General features: G+C 41.1%; 1 protein-coding gene across 2 annotated transcripts in view; it reads right to left on the reverse strand.

Moving 5' to 3' along the window:
• Positions 1 to 11,715, reverse strand: part of elmod3 (ELMO/CED-12 domain containing 3) — a 37,513-nt gene extending 25,798 nt beyond the window's left edge. For both annotated transcript variants that reach the window (XM_041209789.1, XM_041209788.1), the window contains exons 1-6: positions 11,656 to 11,715; positions 5,018 to 5,771; positions 4,287 to 4,355; positions 2,988 to 3,065; positions 2,775 to 2,844; positions 877 to 942 (exon numbers count right to left, since the gene is read on the reverse strand). In XM_041209789.1, the coding sequence (XP_041065723.1) occupies positions 877 to 942; positions 2,775 to 2,844; positions 2,988 to 3,065; positions 4,287 to 4,355; positions 5,018 to 5,059 (325 nt within the window). In that variant the 5' untranslated portion in view covers positions 5,060 to 5,771; positions 11,656 to 11,715. The remainder of the gene's footprint in view (positions 1 to 876; positions 943 to 2,774; positions 2,845 to 2,987; positions 3,066 to 4,286; positions 4,356 to 5,017; positions 5,772 to 11,655) is intronic.
• Between the last annotated feature and the right edge of the window lie 4,765 nt (positions 11,716 to 16,480).

Below are 16,480 nucleotides of genomic sequence, written 5' to 3' on the forward strand. Positions count from 1 at the left end.
AAACAGAGTTAATGTTTCGAGTCCGTATGACTCTTCTTCAGGGCTAAAGAGAAGTAAAAACGTGATGAAATTTACACTGTTTAAGAGGGGTGGAGCAGGTGAAGCTGGATAGAAGACCAGTGATACGTTGTCAATCTCTCTTTTGCCTTCTATCCAGCTTCGCCTGCTCCACCCCCTGTAAATGGTATAAATTTCATCACGTTTTTACTTCTCTTTAGCTCTGAAAAAGAGTCATATGGACTCGAAACATTAACTTTATTTTTCTTTCCACAGATGCTGTTAGATCTGCTGAGATTTTCCAGCCTTTTCTCTTTTTGTTTCAGATTTCTAGCATCCGCAGTATTTTGCTTTTATTATACTTGTAGATTGCCTTTAAGTTTAAGACACTAGCTTCAGACCCATATTTCTCACCCTCAAACTGAATGAGAAATTCCATCATGTTATGATCACTCTTATCGAAAGGATCCTTTACTATGAGATCATTAATTAATTTTGTATCATTACAAACTACCAGGTCTACAATAGCCTATTCCCTGGATCATTACACATTGTCAGGTCAAGGTTGCTGTTATGACCTGTTCTTTAACATCACACTATTTGAGGGGAGACACCTGTGGCTGTCTGCCAAATCGTCATCTGGTGACATCTGAGATTACAAGTATATGTTGCCTTTATAATGAATCTGTTTCTCTTTAATTTAAATCATAGTTAAACTAATTTATTACAGGATGTCAGATCCAACAGAATCAGGTATTTTTGATCAAACATGATAAGGAGGTAAGCTTTATTGAATGGCCAGTGATGCGGACTGACAGACACAGTGACTATCTACTGTCAAGTTAAAAACAGCGGAAACCCAGAGTATTAATATCTCACCTCTGTGAACTGCTTCCAAAGCCTCCCACTCAGCCTCTGCCTGCAACACCTCCAAAGTCACCTCCACTGAAAAACAAAAAAACATTTTCAGTATGGTTTATTGTGTACAAACTCCTTCCTTTCACAGCCCAAAGTCTTCCCTTTGGATTACATAGATGCAGTTATCTTCCCAATTCAGATTTTACGCATGACCTAACACCAACAGCTTAACTTCAGCAGATTATCTAAAAAAAATTAACTTCTTTGTCTCCTGTTCCCATCTAATAGAACATAATAACCGCACATTAGGTACTTCATACTGCCTTTACCAGGACAAATAATTCTTACCAGTCCACCTACAACCATAATTTCAGATTATCTAAAAATATTAACTTCTTTGTCTCCTGTTACCATCTAATAGAAAAAAATAACTGCACATTATGGTATTTTAAACTGCCTTTGCCCAGATGAATAATTTTTACCAGTCCACCTACAATCATAATTTTTGCTTACCTCAAATTCTTTGATATTCAAAATTTAATTCAGTAATTACAATGAAGATATACAATCATAAGAAAATGGAAGACAGGAAAAGAACAATGGTCCATTCAGCCTAACCCACACAATTCCAATGCCTTATGCATCATAATATATACATCCTGCCCACAATCCATATATGGATCTGGAGTGGTGATAAACCAGATGAAAATCCTTGCCAATTAGGAGGAAACATCTGGAAAATTCCTTTTTGACTCCTTTAGACAATCAAAACTCATCCAGGAGACCCTCTGCTCTCATTAATGCTATACAGTACTTGTCTTTTATTTGAGTTGATTCCACCTCTGCCAGAAACAGGTCCAGCACTCACTTGAAGGAATTAAGTGTATAGCACACAAACCAGCAGCCTGTTCCACAGGTCCAGTCTTTCCTTAGATGTTCCGACATCTAAGCTAGTTCTGGACTTACATAATTTGAGTTCATGACCACTGGTCGTTGCTAACTTATTTACTTGAAACAAACTATCTACACAAACCCAATCTGTTCTCTTTATCTTACAAGCCTTGAAAAAATACCAATAATACTTCTTATCTCTAAAGTGTCAAGTCCCAGTTGTTTTGTAGGGGTATGTTGGCTAGATGGCTAAAGTGTGGTGCAGAATAATGGTGCCAATGGTGCAGGTTCAATCCCTGTACCAGCTGTGGTAGTTCATGCCTCTGTCTTAACCATACTTGACGCAGAGTGGTGTCCCTCAAGTTAGATAACTGCTTGTCTCTCTCTCTCTCTAACAGGCAGAGATGCCCATGGTCCCTCGTGGGTTATGGCAATTATTTTACCCAGTTCTTTTAAGCTATCTTTGCAAGTAAAATACTTTAACTGAGTATTAATCTTATGGCCTTCCTCTTTCCCCCTTACAACATCACCCATCATTTGAGGAGACTAATAACTAGATGTTGTATTTTAAAGGAGACCCAACCAAAGTCTTGTACAAGGACAAGTTAAGATGCTTTGCCTTATAATCAATTATCCTATAAATACACCCTAGTTCCCTATTCTCTCCAACAATCACTTCATGGCAATGGCCACAAACGTTTTGTGATCTTTACTGGAGAACACCCAAATCTCCTTTCTTTCTCTTGAAGGGTGTACATATGTTTCATATTCGCCTTGCCAACTTGCAAACACTGCACTTTTTAAGTTAAACAACATGTCTCAAATTTTGCCATCAATTCACTATCTGCACAACAACTAGCCCATCTCCAATTTGATCATTCCAGCATAGACTCAAGCTTTCACCCCTGCAAAGTGCTGAAAAGATGTAACTTGAGTTGGCACTTGGCTGGAGTGCAGTTTCTGCAGAAATCAATCTTTATAGAAACTAAAACCCATGCCCTGTCCAGGCCCTGGAAACAGAGACTCACCGTCATGTTTATTTTCATCCGCTCCAGCCGTAAGCGATTGTAAAAGGCCATTTTGCTTCAATGTAGAAATCTGTAAAGAAGCCAACATCCATGATAAAACCAAAGCTTTGTAGAGCTCCTAAGGCAAGCGTTTATGGTTGAAATACATACGAATCAAGTATCCAATAAACTCTAATAGTTTCAGTCTTAATCTGCAAGGTTCTTACTACTCACAGGTATAGTTTTCAGCACCGCATTCCCATTGTGAGCATCATCAGTCACATGTGGACGCAGACACATACCCAGCAAACCCTGAAAAGCAGCACAAGAGAGAACTTCATGTGATTGCAGAAACGCTCCACCGCAGGAAGGTGAGGAAGCTGCCGTACCAAACAGCAATATTTCATTCATTCACACTTTTCTCCTATTACTTTCCATTTGACACAAGTGAGCTTGAGAAAGACCTCCCTTATGTCAGGACCACATTTTACAAAGGGTGATGTGGAAACTAATTCACATGGAATTCATGCAGCACAACTCTCATCTTCCATCACAAGCTCAGGGTCAAAGCTCTCTTGTTAAACCTGACAGATAGTCCAGATAAAGAATAAATGTCCTTTTCTTAAATTAAGAAATGTGTTTATCTTTTACAGGAGTACATAAATACAAGGGGGGCAGAAGCTGATAATAAATCCATGCCAATGACTTTTTATCAAGCAGGAAACAGTGAAAATGCTACATCATCTTACACAGAATTTACAGCACATAAGCAAGCCATTCACCATGACTAGTCTATGCAAATATTTATAGGCCACATGAGCCTCCTCCCAACATCCTATTTAACCTAACTCAGTCGGCATAAACTTCTATTCCTTTCTCCCGCGTGCTTGTCTGGCTTCCCCTTAAATGCGTCCATGCTATATGCATTGAATGTGCCATGTGGCAGCAAGTTCTACATTCTCATCAGTCTCTGGGTGAAAGAGTTTCTTCTGGATTCCCTATGGATTTTTGAGTGATTATCATATTTAAGACACCTAGTTTTGGAGTTCTTCGGAATCATATATGCCCACCTAATCAAACCTGTTCAAAATTTTAAAGACCTCTATTTGGTTACTCCCCTCCCTTCTCTTTTCTTGGGAAAATAACTCCAGATTCTTTAGTCTTTCCTGATAGTTAGACCCTCTCAATTCTGGTTTCAAACTTCTACATCTTTTCCACTTCCTTCTTCAGTGCCTCTGTATACATTTTGTAATGTTTTTGTCATTTGCTGGTGTTTAGTTTAAGTATTGACTAATATTTCTGTTCTGAATTTCAAAGGGTTTTAGTCAGTTCAGTTGCTGAATGCCTAACTTACTATGACAGCTGTACCTTCACGATCAGAGAGAAAAGCCAATGTCCATAGCATTCTAATATATTCCTGTTTCTTTCTCTCTTTTGTAGCCTATTCGCAGTCCCAGTTGAAAGTATTTTCACTAAAACAATCATCTCCCCCACTACCAGCTGTGTTAAAGGGCCAACAACGTAAAAGCTTACATTTTTATAACTGTGCTGTTCTTGAAGGGTCCCAGGAGCACAATTTCCAATGCCAGGAAAGTTCAACACCTGCACAGAAAACACGTACAGTTACGACAATAGGGCTCAGTAATTTATTTAACTGAGTAATGGCAACATTGTAAAGCCACAAAGTTGGTGGTGAGGATCTCAGGAAAGATAAAGTTATCTTCCACTGACAAGTTAGATTGCAGCAATAGTGACAGATGGCTGGACTCTCAAGGTTCACCAGCTCGAGCAGCTAACACGGCAAATATCTCCCCTTTGTTGGCTTGTTTTGTTAAATTTCATTTATCTTGCTCTACAACAGTATCAGATACCATAGCAGTGTGAATACACCATTATACTAAAATGTGGGATGCACCAACAACACATTATATTGGTGCAGGATAAACCAACAATGGAACTAAGTGGGGTAGATCATCAATGCAAATCACTGAAGTACAGAATGTCGCACTGGATATACCCGCAGCATGGGACATGCTCACAGCATGAGGTACACTAGCACCAATGATATGCCAACAGTATGGTACACTGTGCCAGTACTAGCTCACACAACAGTCTCACTGTAGGACGGTATACCCTTAAAGTTTAAGTTTATATCTAATCCTGCAATAAAATACTGACAGATTTTTTTCATGAAATATTTATACACAAAGCTGAACTGAAACCAGGCATTTTCTCAGTCCAATTCACTCATTTGTTTCACGTACCTTCTCTTTAGCCTCAATTCTACAGTGCTGGTCCCCATCCATTGTTTTTCACAGGTTCCTATGGCAATGGGTGTTGCTTCTTCTCGGGGATTCTGGGTAGGTTTTCAAACCATATCCTCCACACTTACGGGCAGGCTGAAAACGGGAGTCTCTTAAGTCTTCAAATCCCTGAAGTCAACAGAGTGCTATGGGTTCAGGGTGGCAGTTGAGCAGTACTGAACAAAACCAAAACTCCACAATAACCAAGATCTGGATTTGTGCCCAGATAGATTTGCACAACATCTTCAAGCCAAACAGTCCCGAGTCTCATACAAGAAAGCAGTGTGATGCTTATGTACAATGTTGTCGACTGTATTAAGTGACGTTCTCCTGTTCAGTGGTTATATAGTTAAGGAAGGTGCAGCTGGAGTTCCTGTTGCATGTGCAGTGATGATAAGCACTGGCCAGCTCAAATACAGCACAGGAAGCTGACAATGAATTTATTACAAAATGCAGCCATTTAATTTGATGTGTACGGCACAAAGGGAAATCTCTGTTGCAGTTGTGTGAGAAATACTATCCTTTGTATGCCAGCCCTCGAGCCACAAAATCTGTCACAAACATTTTTTCGATGATGTTCAAAGCTACACTGCTTGGGGTCTTACATTTACTGCTTTGTGCCAGAAGATTGAAGGATTCCTTAGTACACAGAGATTTTCAAGGATCTGCTCATGCTTTCAAAGATCTAGATGAAATTTGATGGAAGCAGAATCTTCTAGGGAAGAAAATGACACAAAAACATAAAAAATAGACTGAACAACAAACCTTTTGCCCTGTCTTGACTTCTCCTGTTCATTGCACTTCAGGAAAAAAGGATTAACCCACAAAATAATTTCTGCTCCTCACCTATTTTTCTCCGTTTTGCTCCAGTGGACTCGGACACACTGGTGGGGTAGAGTTGCATGGGTGCTATTCACACTCTGGTATTTCACCCAAATGGTTATTCAACATGTGAGCATAGCTACTAAGTGTTAGCAGACTATTGGACCTCCTAGATATTGCAGACAATTCAGATCTTGTCCTCATGCAATAGCCACACAAACTTCTCAGCAAGGGTCAATGGATTGTAATCAGGAACAGAAAACATGGCTTAGGTATTTTGGTTACCTTTTCATTGACAATGGCCCTAGGAACTGGGTCTTGTTTATTTAAGGACAACAGTGTTGCATGTCATCACTTGACGGGAAATGGATGTTTTATAGTTTTTGAATAAAAGAGCTCAGTGATGGGACCAAGTAACAAGTAAGATTTAATGGGAAAGCACAGTCTGTGCTGAAGAATTTCAGTATTCCCAACAGCTTGTGGGGAGGTGAGGCAGTGGGGGACTGCGGAATCAGCATTTTTGTCTAATTAAATGATGGGGATACTTTTGGATTTTTCCTACAACCACCAGCTGCAATTCACTTCCCATCCATTCCTCCATTGCTTTTATAAAACTGGATCTGTCACAAAATAGAGGTACACAACAGGTCAATCGCTACCTGAAAGAGAAAAGTCAGGTAAGTGATTCAGGTCAACTCTTCCTCACAACACTCTTAAAGGGTGCACACTCATAAAACCATATTTTTATCTAGATGTTGTAAAACCAGAACTTTCTGTTCTTATTTCTCGTGTTTACACTAATGTTGAATTCAGAACGCAATTAGCAGATAGCAACTGGATCCGGCCCTCAGTGAGAGCAGACCTCATATATTCATTGCCCAACACCTCATGAAACATGCAGGTCTCATACTCAGAACAAGAAGCTCTCATTAAAATTTCACCTTCACAAGACTAACCTCAATGGAGAAGGAAATAAAATCTGAAGTATCCATCTGAAACAAAGCTTTCAGAAATAAAACAAAAGTGATTCTCACACAGTCTGTTTGACTGATTAACGGAGTCTAGGATGTCTCCAGGACTGGAGTCTATCCTTTTAAATTCTTGGCCAAGGTGGCAGAGCACTTCATTCTCAGCCAGCCACAGAACAGTATTGGGAGGGCGCCTCAGCCTACCTTCTCAACTGGTTCAAAGTTCACAACACAACAGGTTGTAATAGGTTAAATTATCTTGCTTTTATGAATATCATATGATAGTTTTACAGACCATTCCTATTGCAGGATAGATTTCTGCCCCAAAAACAGTGCTCCATGGAGTTTTAGGTTGGAAATTTACAATTCCACAAGCTGCAGAATTCAAGATCTAAGCCTAGCAATATGACACGTGAAGCCATGATTGGTAAAGACAGAAACACAGCGACTGAGGAAGTAACTGCTCCTACCAACCTCCCACCAACAGATGGGCACAAACTCTCATACAAAAGCAAAATACTGCAGATGCTGGAAATCTGAAATAAAAACAGAAAATGCTGGAAATTCTCAGCAGCACAGTCAATGCCTGTGGAGAGAGAAACAGAATTAACCTGTCTGGTCTATGACCTTTCATCAGCAGTTAAAGAAATGAGATTTTTTTTATTTGTTCAGGGGTGTGGCCAGCATTTACTGCCCATCCCTAACTGCCCCTGCTGTGAGGCACAGGTAGGCCAGACCAGGTGAGGACAGCAGATTTCCTTCCCTAACGGACAATAGTGAACCAGATGGGTTTCATGGTCATCATTAGACTTTTAATTCCAGATACTTATTAAATTCAAATTCCACCATCTGCCATGGTGGGATTCAAACCCCAGTCCCCAGAGTATTACTCAGGGTCTCTAGATTACCAGCGCAGTGATAATACGACGCCACCGCCTCCCCACCTAACAAGCTTAAATCAAGTACAGAAGCAGGAAAAAGAGGAAGCAGAGAAGAACAAAAGGGAAGGTCTTGTGATAGTGGGGATATAGTGGGAGATTAAATGACAGAAGGAATGATGGTGCAAAGCAAAATAAGATGGAAATGGTACAAGTAAAAATGTGCCTAGAGGAGCTGTAAATGAGAATTGCAGAATCATTACCAACAGCTGCTGTCTGTAAAAACAGGCAATTGTTATGATCTGAAATTGTTGATTAAATTCAAAGTTGAATCCAGATGACTATAAAGTGCCTAATCAAAAGATGGTGGCGTTGTTCCTTGAACTTACGTTGAGCTTCACTGAAAGTGTTGGAGGTCGAGTCAGTGTGGGAGTGGGGAGGAAAATTAAAATGACAGAAAACCAGAAAATCTGGGTCATGTCTGTGAACAAAGTGGAGGTGTTCCACAAAATGGTCACCCAATTTGCAGATGGTTTCCCCAATATGGAGAAGAGCACATTATAAGCAGCAAACACAGTATACTACCTTGAAATAAATACAGCATATCGCTGCTTCAACTGGAAGGAGTGTTTGGGGCACTGGAGGATAGCAATGGAGGAGATAAAAGGGCAGGTGTCGCATTCCCTGCACTTAAAGGCAAAGGTGAAATTAAAGAGCAAGGGGATGTGGGAGATTAAGGAGTGGACTAAGATGTGTGGAGGGAACAGTACCATGCTGAAAGGGAAGGGGAAGGTGTGTTGGGTGGTGACATCAAGCTAGTTGGTGGAAATAGTGGAGGATGATCCAATGAATGCAGAGACTGTTGGAGTGGAAGATGAGGACTAGGGGAACCCTCTTAAACTTCTGGGAGGTAGGGGAGGGGTAAGGAGAAGGTACAAGGGCAGAGGTGTGGGTAATGGAACTGCCATGGTTTAGGGCCATGTGAACCATGATGGAAGGAATCCTCGTTTGAGGAAAAAGGAAGACAAATCCAAAGCACTAGTATGAACAGTAGCATCATCAGAATACAATCAACAGAGAGGAAAAAACTGGAAAAATGGAAGAAAGTTCTTACAGGAAGTGGGGTAGGAGGAAGTTTAGTCAAGGGAGCTGTGGGAGCCAGTGGGTTTCTCGAGGATATGGGTCAATAGCCTATCCCTAGAAATGAAGATAGAGAAGTTGAGGGAAGGAAAGCAAGAGTCAGAGTTGCATCATATGAAGTGGAGGGAAGGATTGAAATTTGGAACAAAATTGATGAAATTTTCCAGCTCGGGGCAAGGGGAGGAAATGGCAGTGATAGAGTCATCTCTGAGCCGGAAAAAGAGATGAGGGAAGGGACCCGAGTAAGACCGGAACAATGAATGTTCCACATATCCCACAAAAAGGCAGGCATAGCTCGGACGCCTCCAGTTTCCCAAACAACACCTTTTATTAAGATAAATTGAATGAAGTCAGACTGAAATGAACTGAAGTCAGGCCAAGGAGGGTAGTGGTGGATGATGCTGTGCTGGGTCTCCGTTTAAGTACAAGTGAAGGGCCCTTAGACTGTCCCTGGTGGTGGATGAAGGTGAAAAGGGTTTGGACATCCATGGTGAAAAGGGGGTGGTTAGGGCAAGGTAACCGAAGTGGCAGGGGACATTGAAAGAGTTGAGAATGTGGATGAGAAAAGACTGGTTACAGGGAGAAAAATAGAATCGAGATAGGAAAAAAATCAGTTCCATTGGGAAGAACAGGCTAAAATGATGGGTCTACCAAGGCAGTCTTGTTTGTGGATTTTAGGAAGGAGGCCAAAGCAGGCTATTCAAGTTGAAGGACTCTGAGGTTGGAGGCAACAGAAAGGAAAATCAATGACAGTCTTTGGAATGATAGCTTCATGGCTGGTGATGGGGTTATCATGAGATATCTGTGCTCCTCTAATTCTGGCCTCTTGTGCATCTCCGATTTCATTCATTCCACATTTGGTGGCCGCAGCTTCAGTTGCCTAGGCCCTAAGCTCTGGAATACCCTCCAAGCACCACTTCACCTCTCTACCTCACCTTCCTTCTTTAAGGCACTCCTGAAAACTTACTTCTTTGACCAAGCTTTTGATCATCTGACTTAACATCTCATGTGGCTCAGTGTCATACTTTGTTTTATTCTGTGAAGCGCTTTCGGATGTCTTATTATGTTCAAGGCGCGATGAGCTGTTGTTGTGGTTGTCCAGAGGATGATAAGTCGAACTATAAGAGAGTTGGCCTCCGTGAGTTGGAGATTGGGCTCACTAGAGAACAACAGCGCCCTTGTCAGCAAGTTTAATAAAAATGTGAGGGTTGGATCTGGGAAAATGAAGTTCAACAAGTTCAGAGGGAGGTAGATTAGAGAGAGTGAGGCACAGATTTGTATCTTGGGAATGACGCCGGCATTGAGAAACTGAAAACTGTAACTAAAAACAGAGAGTCAGAACAAGATTTCCTTTTGGAAATATGAGAGGCATAATCAATATCAGTATGTCTAAGCTTGATATTTGGTGCATCTCTTTTTTCCTGCAACAAACGTTCATGGATTTTCTCAATTGTCTGCCTCCCTGCCATTCTATTAAGATATCCCTTTCAGCTTGTTACACTAATTCAGCCCATGTTATTGTGACATTGTCACTCTGCTATCTCCGTTGTGCTGTTCATCTTCCACTTTCATTGTTGTGAGTTCAATATCACTGTTAACATGCAATTATGCTATGGTCACCATGTTAGCATTATTACACTATCATACATTTACTCCTTACAACAATAGCCACTGTCACAGACACTCAGTCCCTTGATCCAGTGTACTTCCATAGGATATGTCTGTGATGATAAAACATGGGATCATCATCAGCCGATCACAAGACAAAAGAACAAGTGAGGTTACAGATGTGAGCATGATAATGAACTGCTTTCTACCCAACAAACATATTCTAATAACTTCCTGCTAATTAGGATTAATGTTATGTTTAATCCCTGTGTGGTGCGTGTGGGAAAAGTCCAACATATTACATCAGCAACAAAATAAGTCAAGCAACAACAGGTCTTGGAAAATAAACTGAGGTGAAACTCCTCTTTTCATATACTGACACAGGGAAGAAATTATTTGCCTAAGCCAGCCCTGTTGACTATCCATAAAGGAGAGGGTGCAGGAGAGACAATAAAAACAATAAAAAGGAGAGATATATACCTGGAGCTCTTCCAGAACACAAGATTACAGGGCAGTGTGATATCACTGCCTCCAGTTTACCTCAAACCTAGTTGCTACAACCTTTCTCAATGACACTTTAAATAACCTGATAGCACTCCTTCCAGCCACTCAGCTAATACCATATCCCTCCTTGTGCATTTCTAACCCATCTTGTCCCATTACCTCCAATGTAACTAACCTAGCTGCAGCCATCTTTCTCCAGTGTCTCCCCTGTTAAGGTCTGACTCTTGGCTGAAGCATGGGTGCCACGAGCAGTGGGCACTCACCATTAGCCTGCACAGATGGCTACTCTCCAGGGTGAGAGTCACTGTCATCGAGGCCGAGTTCAACAAATTTGGAGCAACAGCGCTTATAAAAAGCCTTCAGTTGTCCTGCAGGAATGGGGCATTGCATTATTTTGTACCTGGGTCAATGATAATGGAAATGCAAGAAATGGCGAAATAAAGCTGAGTCAATGCAACATCAGTAAGGCCCTCAGTAAACTGGTCAATAATTTATATTTCACCCTAAATAATTTCCATGTACAATGTCAGATTTAACCCCGATATGTCGAGATTTGTGAACTCCTTGTGACAAACTATTGCTTGAAAGGGCTGTGTTGTTCTTCGCATCTTATAAAACGGGCAGAGGTTATATTTTGAATACTTTTTCCGTCAAATTATTTTTACAATGTTTCCTTTACCTCCACTTTAGTTCTTGCTTCAATCTCAGCCGCTAACAGTCGCACGGCATCTGCGCATGCGCTGGGCTCGCAGGGCAGGCCGGAAATTGTAGTTTTTCTGCAGGCGTCTCACATGGAGCCTCCAGCTGAAAGGAACTTCATTTCCCAGCATGCATAGCGTTCCGCCCCGTCTCCACGGCGCCCAGCCACGCAGAAGTGCTGACAGAGGCTGGCCGACAGGAAGACGCAGGGGACAGGAACTACGACAACGCGAAACTCAAAAGGATCTAGCACCACGTATGAAATATGACTCATGGACATGAATGCAAACAATCATATTTCATTTTTTCCGCCAAAGTTGGGCAACAATCAAATATATATTTCTGTCAGTTATAATCATTCTCATGTACAATTAAATGAAAACCAGACTTGGCATTTTTGAACAAGTTCAAATGACTCACTGTGAAATGTAAAAATGGCCTGCAGTTTTGATTCTGCCTGTTTCCCTCCCTCACTCTCCTTTCCAACCTCAAACAATACTTGTCCTGCAGGAGTGGGGCATTGCATTATTTTGTACCTGGGTCAATGATAATGGAAATGCAAGAAATGGCGAAATAAAGCTGAGTCAATGCAACATAAGGCCCTCAGTAAACTGATCAATAATTTATATTTCACCCTAAATAATTTCCATGTACAATGTCAGATTTAACCCCGATATGTCGAGATTTGTGAACTCCTTGTGACAAACTATTGTTTGAAAGGGCCTGCGAGCCCAGCGCATGCGCAGATGCCGTGCGATTGTTCTGACGACCTTAAACGTTAACTTTTGTTCACGTCCCCACAGATGCTGCCTGGCCAGTATTTCCAGCATTTTCTGCTTTTATTATTGTTGACTTTTATGTAAGGTTACCAACTCTGACTTATTCCTGGAGGGATAACCACAAGACCTTCAGCATTACCCCAACCAGACAATCTGTTTTTTGTGATGTTAAGGGATAAATATTGGCTAGGGCAACGGGGAGAGGGGTGGGGGGGTGAGTGGAATAACTCCCCTGCTCTTCTTATAGTGCCAAGGGATCATTTATAATTACATCCACCAAAGCAGACACACGATTTAACGCTTCATCCCACGTCTCCCTCAGTACTGCACTGGAGTGTCAGCCTTGGTTTTTGGACTGAAGTACTGAAGTTAACCTGAAACCTTGTGAGATTAAAGGCAAATATGTTACAAACTGAGCCACAGCTGACAACACAAAATAAGAATAAATTCAGCTCTGCGAGTTCACAGTCCAAAATTACCCTACCATTATGGTCATTTTGGGGGGTGAAGCACACACAATGTTCAAAATAGGAGGAGGATTTTATTAATATCACCATCCTTTCTCATAGGGTTGATCTTGTTAAGTCAGATGATATTTAACAAGGACTTGGTAGTGCACAATGTATTCTTCTGCTGAAAGTGTGTTGTTTGAAACTTGCCCGTCCCTTTAAGGTCATAAAAAGCACAGAGCCTAAAGTAATTCAGAATTGTACTTGGTGAAGGAACTTTGCAGCTTGGATTGTGCTTGTCAGGCTGCAATTCTGAAACATACATCATTTTAAAACTGTTCTGCATCTGTAACAAAATACCACATGTGGATTTTGATATGTATGTGTGCACCAGGCATAATGTTTTTAATATATTAATCTTCTTAGGTGGTCCCTCGGGATCAAGGAAGACTTGCTTCCACTCTGGCTTGTTGGGTTCTCAGATGGCTGGGAAGTCTAATGTGCAATCTGCAGACTCATGCAGGGCAAGTGGTGCTTGAAGGGTCAGGTCAATTAGAGTACATACACTCTCTCAAATGCCTCAACTTTGCCTCTGTGTGTTCCTGCCAAAGCCAGTCAAAATGTTCGGTGCTTTCCTCAATGAGCCTTCTTCATTTTGGTCAGTCACAAGCAAGGGACTCCCTTGAGTCAGCAGGAATGTTTGATTCCTTCAGGGATTCATTGAGGACACCTTCAAAGTGTTTTTGCTGACCTCTTTGGAGTCTCCTGCTGCGACCAAGTTTTGAGAAAAACATTTGCTTCCAGAGTCTGGTGTCAGGCATATGAATGACATGTTCCGCACAGCAGAGCTGGCATTGAGTGATTAGTGCCTCAATGCTGGGCATGTTGGCTTGGAAGAGGACAGTTTTTTTGGCCTTTCTTGCCACCAGATTTGGAGAATGTTGTGAAGGCACCACTGCTCAAGTGGCTTTCAGCTGCCTGCTGTAGGTTGTCCAAGTCTCCAGAACATATAGGAGAGCAGGGTTCATGACTGCTTGGGAAACCATGACCTTGGTCTCGGTTTTGAGATTCTGGTCCTCATGCTCTTTTCCTCAGTCACTTAAAGTTTGAGCTGGCACATTGGGTGTGATGATGAATTTCAGCATCCATGTCTGCCTTCATTGTGAGGAGGTCCCCAAGATAGGCAAGTGGCCTACATTTTCCAGGATCTTGCCATTGATCTTAACTACCAGTAGTAGGTGTTGTGCTGTTGGAGCTGATTGGAAGAGGATCTTATTTATGCAGTGGAAAAATACAATATATGGTACTGAAAACTGCTTTTAAACACAAGGGGCCCAGGAAAGGAATGAGCTGGTGGGAAGAACTATGGATCACACTAAGACAAGTACCAGATGTTTCTGGTTAAGATACAGCAAGTCAATTTGGGTCAGGAATGGAGTGTTTCATGTGGTGGACAAAAATGATTTCTGCCTCAATCCCTTACTCACAAAGAAATGGCTTCAAAAGTCACATAACTCAGGTTGCAAGACTGTGACAAGTCACAGTGCACTACCGGCAACCATTCAGAAAGGCATTCCTCCAAACACAAAGCCAGGAAAAACTGGTGGATGCCAGTTAGGGTTTGGGCCAAATTCAAGATCGAAGGCCTATGACAGATTATAGGTCTTAAGAGTAATAATTTAAAAGGTGCATTTCTAACAGAAGGGCAATCTTATAAATTCATTGTAATTTTTTTTAATATTTTTAACCCAAAATTTTACTTAAATTAATGTGTAGTTGGCAGGCCAAGAGGAAAAATAGTAGATCAAAACATTTTCAAAAATTATTTTGAATAATTTGATAGTTTCACCCCTCCTTGCTGAGAAATTTATAAGTGAGCAAATTATAATTAATACATTTACATATCAGACAACTAATTAGACGAATTCTGAACATAAGCCAATCAGCTTTGTAAGTTCAACAGACATCTGTAAGGCACAGGCAAGAGTTTGTGTGAGACAGATGGAGACGAAGTGTAATACACTTCTTTAAAATTACAACTGGAGAAGATCTGTGGTATTGCTTATAAAGAATATACTGTTTATAGCAAGAAGAAGTGTTTTACCATGTAATGTACAATGTCTTATCAGGTTTGTTCATTTACAATAGCTAATTGAATTATTGTATTTTTAATACAAGGTTTTCTGGGAATTGCGTGTCATTTTTCTGTGAAAAGTATATCAATGGGCACTATTTTATATTATTTTACCTATTTATGTCTTACCTGTTTTGGAGCACAGTGGAAGAGTTCCTAGGTCTGGCATCATGATGCTGATGGTAGACTTTAGAGTTGTTTCTGCAGAAACTGGTGGAATAGGAGAAGCCCCTTGGATTCAACAGGGTTATGTTGGGGTTATTGGAGGTTACCAACATTGAGAGAAGTTAAGCAAGAGTTCAGTGTGGGTGTTGAATCACAGGTTGAGGTCTTAGGCTGTAGTAACAAGGTGGGAGAAACTCATGGACTTTGATAGTGGGGTTTGATAGAAATGGGTTGTCATCAATAAGATAAAAATATAAACATATAAGATCCTGAAGGGATTTGATAAGTTAGATATCAGGAAGATGTTTCCATTTGTGGGAGAGAAAAGAACTAGGGGACACAGTTAAAGAATAAAAGGTGTACTGTTTAAGACAGAGGTGCGAAATATTTTCTCTCAAGGGCTCAATGGTATGTGGAATTCTCTTCCCCAGAAAGCAGTGGAGGCTGGGTCATTGAATTTATTCAAGGCAGAGTTAGACAGAGTTTTGATAGTCAAGGGATTCAAGGGATATGGAGGGCTGACGGCAAAGTGGAGTTGAGACACAGCCAGATCAGCCATGATCTTATTGAATGGCGGATCAGGCTCGAGGGGCTGAATGCTTATCCCTGCTCCTAAGTCCTATATTCCAATATCAATTGTGCAGAGGTGGGGGTTGAATTTCAGCAGCAATGAAGAGGCATGTCTGGAACATAGTGGTGCTGTTGAGTGGAGCACTGGCATCTGATCATCTGGGATGGGCCCTGGGTTCTGACAGAATAAAATCAAATGCAAGTCCGTCAGCACTAGAGGGAGAATCCAGGATCTGTGAGCGTGGGTCAAGACAAGCTGGACAGAAGATCAGAATTCCCTCCACTGGGACTCAGATAACTCCTTCCTTACAGTTGTCCCTCATAATCTCATATTGTCAGATCCATGATTTACTCTGGTCTTTATTGTCAAATACAGTGGTTGTTTTTGCATCTATAAGAATTGTAATGCTTTCAATGTGTAATCTAAGTGGTAAATGACCCTCTTAACATGACTAGTAGGTCTCCAGGAGTATTGTTCACAGTATGTTAGGGGATAGGCTCTTCAACAACAAAACAGTTATTCTGTCATATAATGCCCAGTAATTTAGTCACTGAATAAGTCAAATTATATCTTTGTTACATGGTATTCATAATTTTTATGACCATCTTGGAGATGGTGTTCACTGATTCTATCCAATTTGATCTCTGTCTGCCTGTTCTTTGGCCTGTCTCACATTTGAGAACCCTTTCTGAAGTAGAAATATAAGA

This window comes from Carcharodon carcharias, chromosome 17 (genome assembly GCF_017639515.1).
Source record: "Carcharodon carcharias isolate sCarCar2 chromosome 17, sCarCar2.pri, whole genome shotgun sequence".
Classification (NCBI taxonomy): domain Eukaryota; kingdom Metazoa; phylum Chordata; class Chondrichthyes; order Lamniformes; family Lamnidae; genus Carcharodon; species Carcharodon carcharias.